General features: G+C 38.3%; 3 protein-coding genes across 9 annotated transcripts; 1 reads left to right on the forward strand and 2 right to left on the reverse strand.

Annotated features, from left to right (window-relative positions):
• The first annotated feature begins 221 nt into the window (after positions 1-221).
• Positions 222-4,218, forward strand: LOC131323343 (F-box/LRR-repeat protein At3g59190-like). 4 transcript variants are annotated; one of them, XM_058355090.1, is made up of 5 exons: positions 222-463; positions 1,647-1,801; positions 1,923-2,912; positions 3,029-3,175; positions 3,786-4,218. In XM_058355090.1, the coding sequence occupies exons 3-5, from the start codon at positions 1,950-1,952 to the stop codon at positions 4,089-4,091; spliced, it is 1,416 nt and encodes a 471-aa protein (XP_058211073.1). In that variant the 5' UTR covers positions 222-463; positions 1,647-1,801; positions 1,923-1,949; the 3' UTR covers positions 4,092-4,218. The 4 variants fall into 4 exon arrangements, with proteins under 4 accessions (XP_058211073.1, XP_058211074.1, XP_058211072.1 ...); XM_058355091.1 differs by lacking the exon at positions 1,647-1,801 and having other exon boundaries at positions 1,857-2,912; XM_058355089.1 differs by lacking the exon at positions 1,647-1,801.
• Positions 4,219-4,384: 166 nt separating this feature from the next.
• LOC131323344 (pentatricopeptide repeat-containing protein At4g21705, mitochondrial-like) lies at positions 4,385-7,455 on the reverse strand. 2 transcript variants are annotated; one of them, XM_058355093.1, is made up of 3 exons: positions 7,051-7,188; positions 6,820-6,955; positions 4,385-5,927 (listed from the first exon to the last, which is right to left on the reverse strand). In XM_058355093.1, exon 3 carries the CDS (start codon positions 5,913-5,915, stop codon positions 4,809-4,811), a length of 1,107 nt encoding a protein of 368 aa, XP_058211076.1. In that variant the 5' UTR covers positions 5,916-5,927; positions 6,820-6,955; positions 7,051-7,188; the 3' UTR covers positions 4,385-4,808. The 2 variants fall into 2 exon arrangements, with proteins under 2 accessions (XP_058211076.1, XP_058211075.1); XM_058355092.1 differs by lacking the exon at positions 6,820-6,955 and having other exon boundaries at positions 7,032-7,455.
• A 1,442-nt stretch (positions 7,456-8,897) lies between these two features.
• Positions 8,898-12,326, reverse strand: LOC131323345 (E3 ubiquitin-protein ligase RMA1H1-like). Of its 3 annotated transcripts, none has more exons than XM_058355095.1 (2): positions 12,194-12,326; positions 8,898-9,818 (listed from the first exon to the last, which is right to left on the reverse strand). In XM_058355095.1, the coding sequence occupies exon 2, from the start codon at positions 9,809-9,811 to the stop codon at positions 9,071-9,073; it is 741 nt and encodes a 246-aa protein (XP_058211078.1). In that variant the 5' UTR covers positions 9,812-9,818; positions 12,194-12,326; the 3' UTR covers positions 8,898-9,070. The 3 variants fall into 3 exon arrangements, with proteins under 3 accessions (XP_058211078.1, XP_058211079.1, XP_058211077.1); XM_058355096.1 differs by lacking the exon at positions 12,194-12,326 and adding an exon at positions 12,160-12,169 and having other exon boundaries at positions 8,898-9,816; XM_058355094.1 differs by lacking the exon at positions 12,194-12,326 and adding an exon at positions 11,491-12,123 and having other exon boundaries at positions 8,898-9,816.
• Between the last annotated feature and the right edge of the window lie 2,317 nt (positions 12,327-14,643).

Consider the following 14,643-nt stretch of genomic DNA (forward strand, 5'->3'; position numbering starts at 1 on the left):
CACCCTTTTAGTTTTCTCAAACATTTAAACAAATATAGTTGAACATTAATTAAAATAAGTACTTATTTTTTGAATTAAAAGTGGTGTATTATAAAAAAAATTAACTTATTTTATAAAATAAAAAATAATTGCTGAAAAAATAAGAAACGTAGCGGGCCCTAATAAAAACATCGATCATAGTACAAGTAAACAAAATAGTGAAAAAAAGGTGGTACTAAAGAGCGCGAAATTCAGAAACTCACGGCAAATCCACTGCTCCTAACTTGAAGCTAGACTGATTTAATTCTTGACTTATCAAAATTCATTGCCTGGCCCAATTTGAAAGATACTCGAAATCCTTAATAAATCTCTCACTCCAACCCCACCCCTCTGCTGCTATAAATACTCCCCCCGAAGTCCTCGTTTTGTTTCATGGCTTGTTAAAGTCTCAGTTTTTGGCGCTATTCGATAGCACCAATTCCAGGTTCTTTTCATCTCCCTTTGTTCACAACTTGATTGATAGACATGTCTCCATCTATATATGTGATTTTTCTGGGTTTTGGATATTGAACTGGGCTTTCTTTTTGTAACCCATGATCGAGAATTGGGTGATTCTAAGATATGAGGTTTCTGATCATTCAGTTATTGATGTTTATGGGTTTTTTTTTCCTTTCTGTAACCCATGCATGTGAATTTCGTGATTTGAGGTTTCTGATCATTCAGGTAACTAAGTTAGGATTTTTTTTTTTCAGTAACCCATTTCCGTGAATTGGGTGATTTCAAGATTTGAGCTTTCCGATCATTACGGTATTGATTTTGGATTTTGTTCTGTTTTTTGCAACCCCCGATCATGAATTTTGTGAGGTTTCTGATTTTTCAGGTTATTGTTTCCTGTTAAATCCATGATCGTAATTGGGTAATTTCAAGATTTGAGTTTTCTATATAGTATATATATATAAATGGACAATGTCATATTCGGAGTGATGACGTGGGTAGGGGTAGTTTTTTATTTTATTTTTTATGACAACTAAGTTGTTCCGACCATCTTACATGCACCTCTAACAATCTTGGGACCAATTCCACCTTCCACTAGGGGGTCCGATTAAAGCCAGGACAAAGACCATACAAACGATAGTGTAGTGGTAGGTTGGCATCCAATGTAAAACTCCTATAGGCACACCAACAAGGCGAATGGTAACAATTGTTCAGATTGGGCTTTCGTCGAACAAAATCAAGTAGAAAAACAATTATCCTTGACTTCATGTAATTGGGACAAATAGTTGTCGAGTTGCAGCTGAGCCAATTAAGTTGTAGCTCTAAATGATACATTAGGTGTTGGAAGCTGTGAACAAATGTTCACATCCACGGTACAACATATCTATAGGTGCTGTGTGGAACGATTCATTTGACACTATCGAGTTGAATGAACAAGTACGTAAAAGTTGTCTTGGAGTTGGTCTAAGTCATTGCGTTTATCATTTGAGAGCAATCTATTTTTTGTTTGCTATTTTTGAGTCAATTTAGTAAATAAACAAAGGAATAATGAATCGGGTTTATTTTTCTTTTTCAAGTTTGGGAAAAGTGAATCAATTTTGAATTAACCATTTGTAAGAATAGTTTCTTTCAGTAGAGGTTGGTTTTTGAAAGTATTCTACTTCCACTTGCAGTTCCATGACAGACGAGGAAGGATGATATAAATTCTGGGAATTTATTTGAATGAACACTTCCAACAAAATTTCTAGAGCCACCACTGGGTGATAGTAGCATGGTGATAACATTTGCTTTGTAACTGACTTGTAGATAGTGAAAATATCTATTATTGGTACGTGCTTGCCTTAACCTCGCTTTCTTATTCTTACAAAGGTGGATTTCTGTAGGAATTTCATTCTGAAACTATACACTTACTTTTTGTACTCCTGCTCTGTTGACAAATTGCAAATTAGTTGGGACGCAAGGATTTGAGGTTACAAATGTCTGGTAGTGAAAACGAGAGGCGGTCTAAGAGATCTAATTCTTGTGATGGGCAAGAGAAGATCAGCTATTTGCCAGAGGCGGTTCTTTGTCACATTCTCTCACGTATTTCTTTCAAAGAAGCAGTTAGAACTAGCATTCTTGGAACCAGATGGAAGGACCTTTGGGCTGCTATGCCCAATCTCGAATTTGATTTCAAATCAATGTATTATCCCAATGGACGTCGTTCAGATTCCAAGGAAAAGCTGAATGAATATATGAATTTTGTGGAGAGGGGGTTAATTTTGCGCGATGGGCTGAACATAAAAAAATTTGTTCTATCGTGTTTTGAAGTATCTGATTTCCCCTCTATTTATGCATGGATTTGCAACGTGATTACATGTAATGTTCAAGAGCTTGATGTACGGATATCAGTTCACCCTTATGCTCAGTTGCCTTGGAGCCTCCTCACTTGCAAAACATTGGTGGTTTTAAAGCTCTCTGGTCGTTTTGTCCTAAATGTCCCCACCAATATTTATTTACCAAGCCTCACAATCCTCCATCTACGATCACTCGTATACTTGGATGATATCTCTGTTAGGAAGCTCTTTTCTAGTTGTCCTATTCTTGAAGAATTGGAAGTGGTAAGGAGCGACTGGGATAATGTACGTTGCTTCATCGTTAAGGTGCCATCACTGAGGAGATTATCACTCTGCTTTGATCCAGTAAGTTCGGAATTCAAGGATTGTACACGGCACAAAATCATGGTTGACACTCCCAATCTGGAATACCTGAAGCTTTGTGATCATGTGTCAGAAGCCTTTTTGTTCAGTAACCTTCCTTATCTGGTTGAAGCTGATCTTGACGTTCAGCTGCCTCACATGAGTAGTGTATTTCATAGTATCTTTGTGCGGCGTGTAATTGAGCTTCTCGCGCGGATTTCTTCTGTCAAATCTCTATCATTATCCTCGGGCACTCTTCGTGTAAGTACTCTTTAAGTATGGTATGTTAACTGTGACCATTCAATTATCAAAAGAATCCCTTACTTTCTCATTCTGTAATATCTTATGCTCTGGGAAATAAGAAAATCTTTATGCAGGTTCTTGGGTTTTTTCTTGGCGATGATTTACCTACATTTGATAATCTGGTGCATTTGAAACTGGGAATTGATCGTACTCAGGACTGGTATTGGTTGCCAAATTTACTTGTCAGCTCACCTAAACTAGAAGTCCTTCACTTTGAGGAGGTAATTGATACTTATCTTATGTAGGAAGTAAAAACGCCATGTTGCTTTACTCTCTTTTCGAAATATACGTTTCATCAAAACTACTTGAAATGGGCTTATGCCGCTTAGCAACAAAATGTTCCTGAAAAATCTTGCTCCCATGTAGCCATTTGTATCTATGCGCATTGGGAACCTGATTCATGGGTCTCTTGGATTGAGAAACAAAAACAAGCGAATCGTTTCTTCTGCCTCCATCGCTTTGATCGTGTATGTTATAATGCTATGGTTCAAAGCACGCTTTCCTATTTGAATATCAATTTGTATTGATCAGCTGCCTCCATTACATTGTTACTGGCAAATAGCATCATTGGTTTTGCTTCTTCCAAATTTTATTGCAGCAGTTGCAGATTCGTTGAAGTTTCATAATCCTTATCCTGTCTCAATAGCCTCTTGGGTGGCATTAAATAATGTTCCGAATGTTTGAACAGAAAAACCTCTATAATTGCTTCTGTTTTTGATTAACCGTTTACATGTTTGATTTGTCAGCTCCTCTCAAGGTTCATAGCTTTTCTGAAGACTAATAATGACGTGAAAATCTTCAGAGAAGTTATTATTTTTCTTCTTTTTGTAGGGACTTTTGGACGTTAAGAACCCTGATGATTATGACCGGCACTTCAGGAGCATGCCATCCGAAGTGCCTGAATGTTTGCTTATGTGCCTGAAGTCTATTGAAATTTGTAAGTTCGTGGGAAAGGCAGATGAGGTGAAACTGATCAAGTACTTTTTGAAGAATGCAACAGTTCTGGTGAACATGACGATCCGGTGTCATTGCTTGAATGTGGTATGGAACATTCGCGAAAAACTGTTAGTGATTCAAGATGAACTATGCAAGAGCCCTAGGGGATCTAGTGCTTGTCAGATTAAGTTTATTGTCTGAAAATCTGATAAGCAAGTTCAACGTGCACATTCCTTTTTGTAATTTCTTTCATACACATTATTTTGGGCTGTTTTGAGACCAAATGAATTATCAATTTTGTGGAATATACATAGAGTTCTAAGTTCAATTTACACCTTTATGTTTATTCACTTTTTTGGCTTGCTTTTAGGCCAATTGACAGTCTTCTCTATTCTCTGTTTTACGGTTCTACCAAACTGTCTTGTCTTCAATTTCCTAATTTCTTTTTCTTTCCCATACGCAAATTCAAACACCAACTCAGCAATGAGAGCAGCTTTTGGCACAAAGAAATTACCAGGACACGCTTCGGATATCAACAAGTTTTTCGAGTAAATTTTCGGAAGTGTTCTTCACACCATCCAATAAACTACATAATTTAGTTTCACAAGAACCAGAAAACTACAGTAATCTTAATCCTCATATAACCATATAGAAAATAAACAATGTCTCCTAAGAGAGAAACTAATTCCTATCAAGTTAAGAGGGGGAAAAAAACTCCAGTACCACCTCCCTTTTACCAATAAGCAACTCAATCTGCTTGGACCAATTCTCATGTATTCTGGCTTTGGAATTGTGAGAATATATTTTCTCATCCCTTCATTCTCCATGAAATCTCCAGAACTCTCATGTAGTCAGGCTTCTCAATTTTGATCATCTATTTTCTCATCTCTTCATTCTCCACGAACTTCTCCCACACCTTCATTCAAGGCCTAGCATATTTGTGTCAATTCCAGCCACTGTTTTCAACGAACCAACAAAAGCTTCTGCTTCTTCAACTTCTCCTCTATCGTTAAGCCAACTCAATATGCTTGAAATTAGTAAAGGCTTAGGCCTCCAACCTGGGTTCTCCTCCTTTACTTCCAAGGCATTCTTCATGCACTCAAACGTCTTCTCCATATTGCCCTTATCTGAATATGCAGCAGCAATGATTGCCCAGCTATTAGGTATCGGAGTCTTCCCTCTCTCCATAATCTCCTGAAGCAACCCCTCAGCTTTCTCAATCAAACCCTTTTGACAGTAGCCAATAAGGAGAACATTGGGAACACGGAAATCGTAAAACTGGCAAGATGATTCCCACTCTTGAAGCAACACCCTAGCTTCTTCAAGCTCACCAAGTTTCACAAGAGAACCCAACATGGTTACATAGTCACGGTTTATTTGCTTCTTACAAGCCCCTTTTTGGAGGCCCCACAATCTCCTTACCTCACCTTTATTTCCAAGGCTTGCATAGAATGAGATCAGGTGATTGTACCCACGCGGGTCTTTTTGTAGCTGCGCTTCTAGTTTCTTCAAATAAATAAGTGCTTTCTCTTTGCTACCGGCTTTTATGTATATATTGGCCACAGTGGAATAAGTAATCCAGTCTATGGAAATGTGAGGTTGATTTTCCATTTCTTTCAGAAGCTTCTCCATATTTTTAAGATCAGATCTGGCCCCATAAGAGTTAATGCAAATTCTATAGCTGAAGATATCAGGAGAGACGCCATCATTCTTCATGTCTGAGAGCACATCGGGGATTTTTTCAAGTTGGCCAGTGTGGGTAAAGAGGCACATGATATCATTGTAATTGAGAGCAGAACCAAAACCCATTTCCTTCATCTTTTGCATATGGGAAGTGGACTTATCAACGAGGCCTTCTCTTACGTAACAGTTCAAGAGAGCGCCGTACATGTTGCCGATTTTTTCATGTTCATTCAACATATCAAAGTAGCTCTCTGCTGCATTGGACCCACGGACCCTACCAATTAAATCCAGCTGCACGGCACGGTCACCTGGTGAAAATGGGCAGAGACCTTTACTACTCATCCACTCAGAAATCTGCTTCAACAAGCATTCAAATCAGCAGACTATATGAAAATGAAATCATTATGATGACTAAAGATTTTACTCTATTGATGCCAAATTACAAATGAGGTGGGGAGGGTATCTTCCAAAATTCTTTTATTTCGTAGACAAAACGGTCAAGCGAGAGCACGAAAGCAAGTACATAGCCTATCCCAAGGGGTTGGTCGAGTGGGAGCATGACAAGAAGCAAGGGGTCCTTGGTGAAGTGGGATCATGACAACAAGGGGCTTATCCAACAAGATCACATGAACATGATCCCACCGCCAGCAAAAATCCATTGGGCCTGCTGAGATTAGCGGAGGAGCGTGTAAGTTGGTTCAGACACCCGCTTATCTAAAAAAATGGCTAACAAAAATGTTCATAAGAGATGAAAAGCCACATCCTTAAGAACACAATATCCTTTTTTTTCTATATTAAAGGGCAATTGTCATCTGATTCTACTGTGACTTCAACGAAAGAGTGGCAAAACTGAGCACCAAAACTAGCACAATCACAACTGGAAGTCTGGAAACCATGAAAAATTTGTTTCTTCCGGGTCAAAACTGTTTATGTAAGAGTTGACAGACTCATCATTCTCCATAATGGCCTAAAACATCAGGTTGGCAATTTGAAGCCATACAACCCTGAAAGACAAATGACACCTCCCTATTACATATGCTACAAAAATACTCCACAGTATTTTGTTATTTCAGTTTCAAACCGGTAAACAGAACAGCTCAAATCAACCAAAAACTGCATTGAGCACCATCAAATGCAGGGTCTTGTTTTTCGACAATGAAAACTCTAGTATTCAAATTAAGCTTCATACAGTTTGCTGCAAATTCTTTTCCCGATTAGTCAGCTGTCTGGACAAGCTTACACGCACCTTGACTAATCCTAGGACCAATCCCACCACCGTCCACTTACATGGGCCCAATTAAAGCCGGAGCAAAGCTCCATACGGATTGGCCGGGTTGATAACACTCGGGAGGTTTCAAACCAACCCCGGTTACATTTTGCTGCTGCATATATTCATCAAGGAAACAAAACCCAGTAAATTTCACAAAAACACTAAATAAGGAAAACAAACAATCAAACCTCGAGTGCGTGAGAGTACCGCTTGCGGCCGCGGAGATCGCGAATGATGCTCCGAAGATTGGATTCTCTGACCTTTTCACCCTCGTGAACCCATTGATCGAGGACCGGAACCATACTGAAATTAGGGTTCCCGAGGGGGCTAATTCGGGAATAGAGGTTATGCCTCGGGTACGAACCTGTAGAGTAAGTTCTTGTGAGAAAAACCCAGGGATAGTTAGGGTTTGGGTTCGATTTCTTGAAGATTGCGAGCATTGTTGAAGCTATGAGAGACTGTGTTTGGGACGGTGTTTTGGTGCGGAATGCGGATGATGAACAGTGGTTTAGCTGAAGTTCTGAGGGTTTTCCAGTTTTCAGGGTTTTGGCCAATTTTGGCTTAATAGTGAAATGACTATTTTTCTTAAACAAAGAAAAAAGTAAGTTAAGTAAAATAATTTTTTTCGTCTTTGTTCAAAAAGTTGGGTTACAAGGCTAGTCGTGGCATGTATACTGACCAAATTTGAGCAACTAGAACCCATAAGTATTCCGGAAAACCCCCGTCTAAAACTAACTCTGCGTGCTTGAAGATTCGCATAGTCATTCGTGTTCATTTTATGGTTTATGTTTGTTATATATTTTTATAAAACTATGAAAAATAATATTCATGGGAGTTTTAAAAAATTCTACCAAGTACGTCCTTTGTCCCTTTTTAAGTAGCTCTTGAGTTGTTTAATTTAGTGCCAAGAAATTAAATAAATTCTGAACGAAAGTACTTTTTTTCTTGATTCTAAAAATACATGTTTTTTTTTTTGTAAAATAACACTTAAAAGGGGATGAAAGAAGTATCAGTACCCAACAACTCGTGTTTAAAGGTGGTAGGCACTCTGGGAATTTGTGTTGGGACTCTTAAAAGTATCATCCATGCGAAGTCCTCCACTAAACATGAGTGTAATTTTTCCAAGACTATAATCAAATCCGAAAAAGAAAGATCCCACTAGAGCCACAATAGTATAGTGGAGTATAATTTATAAGTCAAGCACTTGAAGGGACTTTTCAACTAACATTATCAAGCACAAGATCTACTTGCAGCATAATCCCCTCCCTTGGAACTTTAACCTTCAAACTTGATTTTTTTGAGAATAAGGGAACTGAAAGAGGAATAGCATCCAAAGGCCAAAAAGAATCTCCCCTTTCTACCCTCATATTCCTCTTCATTTTTTCTATGATCACTAGCATCTCCAATCCAACACCCTCCAAATCTCAATTTGAGAGGATCAAATTAATCTATTTTATTTGAAAAGTAGATTTAGAGGATTGTACTATTTATCTCAACTCCAACCCAACACTCTATTTCTCAACTCTAACACATATTTGGAGAAGATCCTCTATTTTTTCTTTCATCCTCTATATTTAGAGGATCAAAGTTCATCCTCCCAAATTGAGGAGAGTTTTAGAGGATGGGTTAGAAAATGTTTTTTCTCCAAAATGAAGAAATTGAGTATGGGTTGGAGATGCCTAATGGCACTTTTGCAATGTCCTCGTCTTTCCTCTTTCAAGGTGCTACTCTTCTCCTCTATTTATTACTATAACAATACTGACTTTCGCCGATTTAAAAAAAGAACTGAGCACAGAGAATAATGGCGAAAACCATGCTGGTATTTCACATGTTCGATTTGTTGATGTCTTAACTATCATTCAAAACTTTATCCCTTCCCTTTCATGTGGAGGAAATGGATTATGAATAAAGTGAAATCCTTCATCGGAAGTGTGCTGATTTTTCACATGTTCAGATGTTGTGGTGGTTTTTCACATCATTAGAATCATTATGTCTATCCTCCATTTTCTTCCCTGTACCATATGGTCAAACCATTAAAGAGTGACAATTGAATATAGTGAAAGTTCAATAATAATTCACTAAAAAATATCATCAGGTACATACTCTCAAACGAGATGCCTCTCCCCAGAATCACTCAATAGGCAGAACAATCTAATCTATTCCTAACCGTTCAGGCTCCCGTAATCCCACGATTTTTTTCAGCTGTACAGTGGGCAATGAAGGAGACTCAGAACAAAAGAAGGCACAAAACAAAGCAACAGAAAAGAAAAATAGTCACTCGGTTGAGAGACTTGTCGACCTCCATCTCCTGCCTTCTCATCCTCGGGCTACCATTCCCCACAAGAGGTGCAGCATGGGAGTACGGATAAGGAAATAAACCCATGTCCATGTTTCCAAACATCCTCGCGAAAACCATCTCTCCAACCATCCCAACTGTTGTTGGACTGAAGTTATTAGGAGATGCCATTGGAGCATAACTGGCATATGGGTTAGGAGGCAAGTACTGTTGCTGGTGAAACGGCTGAGGCTGAGGCTGGGACCGGAAAGGGTAAGAACGAATCTGCTGATTCGGATTCATAGTGAAATTTGGCCTACGAGGTATGATGAGACCGAGTTGTGGTTTCTTGGTATCGGATTCTAATGTAGACGATCCACGACCATACAGTGGGACCAACGAGGATTCAGAAATTTTAGCCTTGCAGACAGGGCACTTCGGGTTCTCATCCGGTTCGAAGGAAGAGGTCTCGACGTTGAGCCACTTGTAGATGCAAGGCCAGCAGTATAGGTGGCCGCAAAGGGTGACCACAGGGTCATGAGCTGAGTCTAAGCAAATGTTGCAGTCGAAGCAGCCATTCGTGTTTTCTGAATCTGTTGCAGCTGGAAGTGATTTCAATTTTTGTTTCAGCGAAATTTCTCCATCGGATTCAATCTGTGCCATGGATTCTTGGATGTGTTGTTCGTAAGCCATCAGATCTGTTTAAGAATGATGATTATTAAAACGGAGAATATCAATCATCAATTATTGGATCAACATGCACAGGTACTCCATATATATAGTATCATAGAAGGCACTGTTATATGATATTATTTCCCAATAAAAAGGAGTTAGAATTAGCTTTGCACTAAAATAATCCCACTGAAAAGCAACGGATATTTCAAGTTGTTATTAAATCTATGCAACTAGACAAAAGCATCAGAAAAAAAAAGCCACACCCCACCAACAAAATAATTGAGAAGATGGACAAAATGCCAAAAATGTTCGTCTTTAACTTGAAGCTGGGCCCAACCACTCCTTATCCCAAACAAATGTAGATAAGACATTGACAACCAATAGAGTGCTAGCAGCAATAAAAAAAATAAAAAAGAGCAATAGACTCTGGACACAATTGTCTCCGGAGCCGCTGGATGCACATGGATCCAACGGTTCTGGACACAATTGTGTCCAGAGTTGTGTTCCTAGACTAAACCTAAAAAAGAATTGGATACGTGACTCCCTCCCCATAAAGAAATAGATTATTCAACAAAGAAGGGTCCTCCACTAACCATACATCACACGTCTAAGGATAAGGAATTTTACTGCTTTGAGCAGATGCCATAAACTAATCATCCAGATTTTCAATTATCTCAAACAAGATATGCAAGCCACTAAGCTTAACATTGTCAAGTGGCATTAAAGATAAATGAACTGGAAAGATTACAAATTGTGTTATGTGATCCCATAGGATTATAGAAGGTTGTTACAGAATCAATAATGAAGTTCATCAGCAGATAGGGAAAGGCGGAAGGAATTGCTCTATAGTGAGAATAGGTGGGGGCAGAACTTTGAAGTGTTTAAGGTAGTTATTGAGTTCATAAAACACAAGATTTGAAGGCCAACTGGCCAAGATATTTCATTACCTTGAAACCTGAAGATTAACAGTCTAAATGGATTAAAAAAACATAGAGACAGTCAAATTATTCTGTTGCTAAATTTTGGAAACATTTCCCCGGTTATTATTATTCAAAAAGCTATGTGGTATTTTCTTCTTAGCAAAATCCCACATACTCCAATAATTTTCTGGCAGATAGTTACCTCCCCAATAGGGCGGGCTGCTATTTCAGTGTTAATTTTTTTTGAGATGAGCCACTTTGAGCATATATTGTCAAAACTTATGTCTGTCTCCAATCCTCCCACCCATACCCTCATCCATTGGAGATTTACATGGCTATTAATATTGTGTGGATCGTTACCTTCTCGATTTTGATGGCAACCAAATTAGTACATCAACCACAAAACAGGTGGAAATGTTTAACAGGAAATCAAATAAGACACAATCCAAAGTTGTCAATTGCAATTGCCCACTACTATTAGAACCTAATGACAAAAAAGTAATTAGCCATATCTGCGTCCCACCAGGGCTGGCTGGTGACCCACCTTCCCATAGATCAGTGAAAAAGAGATTAGTATTTACAAAGTTTTGAAGATAAAGGTCTGTCAAACCAGAATTTATTGAAAAAAGTAATACGCAACATTCCAAAATTACTTTGAAAATTATAATCTGCCGCCCCATATAACATTTCCCACCGGGAACATGTCGTACCTCCAAGGATTAGAACAATAGAGGTAAACCTAAAAGATAAACACAACTAGTTCCACAAAAGAAAAACTTGGCTCCCCTTTCCTCGGAGAAGGGGTTACCGCATTGCATTGGCGCACTACGGGGGTGTAGGGCACCTTGGCGTGCTCAATTGGAATCTCGTCATTGTGATATGAACCGTTCAATAGGAATCTCGTTCCCCCTTTCCCCATTGTTCGTCAAAGAAAACAACCAGGGGAAGAAAATTAAAATGGCATCTATTATTTTCATTTTCTATTAATACTATTATAAAGAACAACCATTTTGGTATGAAGGTCAGTTTTGAGACTAGGAATACCCCTTTAACTGCCTAAAGAAACTGCCAAGGAGGGAAAAACACCGCCACCGTAATTTCTTCTCCCCTCTCTTCATATCTTTCACATCTCGGATTTCATTAGAGATTAATCTCGATTTTCCTCTTTTGCATAATCCAATTAACACAGGCATCGCGTGTGCCCGGTCATCTAGTTTCTCAAAGTAAAGCGAGGATTTTACGTAAATTACGACCTCCTGCCTAAATAACTACCTTAAATGAAAGAGCTGAATTGCTATAAAAAACAATAAAACCTACGTATACGCAAAAAAAACCCCTCCAATGACATGTAAAGCAACAAATTTTCACACATTTCGCACCAAATTAAAACAGAACAAGATTCACATTTAAGGGAGGGAGAGAGAGTGTGGGAGAAAATCAACATACCGATTAAGAAGGCGGCAGAGAGAGAGAGAGAGAGAGAGAGAGAGAGAGAGAGAGAGAGTTATGCGATTCTCTTCGAGTTTTTTGGTGGGAAATGTCCAAATGTGAGGAAAGTGGGTTTGGATCGGAGATTTTAAAGGCGAATAGAGCCGCGGCGATTCTAGACAGGGAGAGAGGGAGAGAGAGAGAGAGAGGATAAGAATGGGATACGACGTTAGGTAAAAGAGGCTGATGAAAATGGTGAGATCTTCTGTTTCTGTTTCCGTTGTGTTCTGTTTCTGTGAATCTCAGTGAGTATATATATATATATATAGGAAACGTATACATGTAACTATTTTATCGCTATGGACCTGTCGATGATGTGGCACGTTGGAACGTGAAGAGTGGGAGATTGGGGGATGGTGGTGCACCGTGCTGCGAACAATTTCAACTGTTTGATCGTGCATCCGAGAGCTCGGATTTTATCTCGAATCGTGCATTCGATGGCTCCCGATCGTCTATTGTCGAGATGAGTTTCGAGCTATTGGATGCACGATCTGACGGCTCGGATCATGCACTAAGTGCACAGCACACACCTCGGGTTTCAGATTATTTGGTGCTCTTGGGACACCTTATGACGGTGCCCCAAGTCTCTCCGCATCACACATTATTGTAGGGTCCTCACATTCAGTCTCGGACCCCACAAAAATATGTGATTGAGGAGCTGAATAATTTTTCCAAAAGAGGTGTCTTGTAATTATTCAATAGTAGGTGTCCCACCACCATTATTTACTAACATTTCTGCGTGATTCAATGCATTTTCGTGGGGTTCGTTCGTCTACTTCCTTTTCAGAGTCTTTTTCGATAAAACTTTTCGGGGACTTTAGCATTTTTCGAACAAATCAGATCATTCCAATACTATTAACAAATTCAGCCAAAATAAACAAAGTACAGTAAGGGGACTATCGGTCCCAAAATACAAAAAACTAATAAAAGAAAAGAAAATACAACAAGAACAAAAAAAGAAAGAGTCGCACGGAACCACGACGCCGGAGCCGGACACATCGAACACACTCGTGAAAAGGGGTTGGAGAGCCTGAAATTGAGAGGTCAGGTATGAACACGAAGCAAACCCTCCTGGATGATCCGCCGCACCAACTCGAACTCATCCCACCACAGACTGGAGGCAGAAGCCGCTGCAGACGCCGTCTTCTTCGCTGGTATACTGATTCCGAGAAAAACCAGATCTAGAACTCTAGATCTGGTTGAGACGAGATCTCACACTCTCCCCATCATTTTTGGACTCGGGACTTTAGCATTGCTCGTTCTATATTCATCTCTTTATTTTTCTACGATTTTTTTTCTTTTGATAACTTTATCATTATTATGGTTACAAAATATTCCTAATTAAAAAATAGATAATCTTGGATTAATTTTTCAATAAAGGTAGAAAGATATAAGGTTTAGAAACTGTGCATCGTACAAGCTATTTGCTAGTTTAAACAGAGTAAACTCCATTTCCTCCATTTTACATTGTCAAAATCTTCCATTTCCTTTTTAATTTCAAAAATCAAGGTTATATTAATAAAAGCCCAATGACACGTACCTAATGAAATTTATTACAAATATTTTGGGTAAAGACAAACTATTTATCTAAACTAGTGCATAACGGGAAAAAAAAACACAAAGCACTCTTTCACCCTAACCCCTAACGAACATTCTGCCAACAATAAACAACCAGTACTCAAACAATCAGCTAATCCGTACACGAGCTTATTGATAGTAGAATTTTTGTTAAACAAACAAATATAGTTATAAAAATAAATAAATTTAAATCATCCGACATGTCACATCATCTGAATTATGCCATAAATATTGTGCCCACAATAATAAGGAGTATTTATCAAGCAATTCTAGTACAAGAATAAACATCTATTTTCCGAGGAAGTTAAGTGAGATGTCGATCTCATTTTCCTAAAACAAAGTTAATAAAGAAACATCGGCACCCGACTTCTACTTGGTTGCTTCTTTGTTTTACCGATACGGCTGGATGTCACTTACCCCGTTTCAGAAAGGGAAAAAAACCCTTATTTTTTAAGAAGGCAATTTCAAGCTTAAAAATTATGGGTTTATTGAAATCTAAAAATATGCAATATGGATCTTGTTTGAAAGATCTCGATGAGATATTTTATACGATGCAAAAAAATTGAAAAATTATTTTTCATTTACATTATTTTTGAATTTGAAAATATAAAATAAGTTGCGTATTTTTTAAGAAGGTTTATGGAATGGAGAAGATAAAACTACCGAACGATATGATACTTTCTACATTAAGATTGTCTCTATTTTTTATAGAAAAAAAAGATTGATGAACTAAATTTCCAAAATCACATACACTTTACACAAGGTAAAAGTTACACAAGGTAAAAGTCTTTTGTGAGACCACGTGGGTGATACAACGTGGCACTGTCGATCGAATGCTTATATTATATTATTGGATTTTCTAGT

Source organism: Rhododendron vialii, chromosome 4a (assembly GCF_030253575.1).
Source record: "Rhododendron vialii isolate Sample 1 chromosome 4a, ASM3025357v1".
NCBI classification, from domain to species: Eukaryota; Viridiplantae; Streptophyta; class Magnoliopsida; order Ericales; family Ericaceae; genus Rhododendron; species Rhododendron vialii.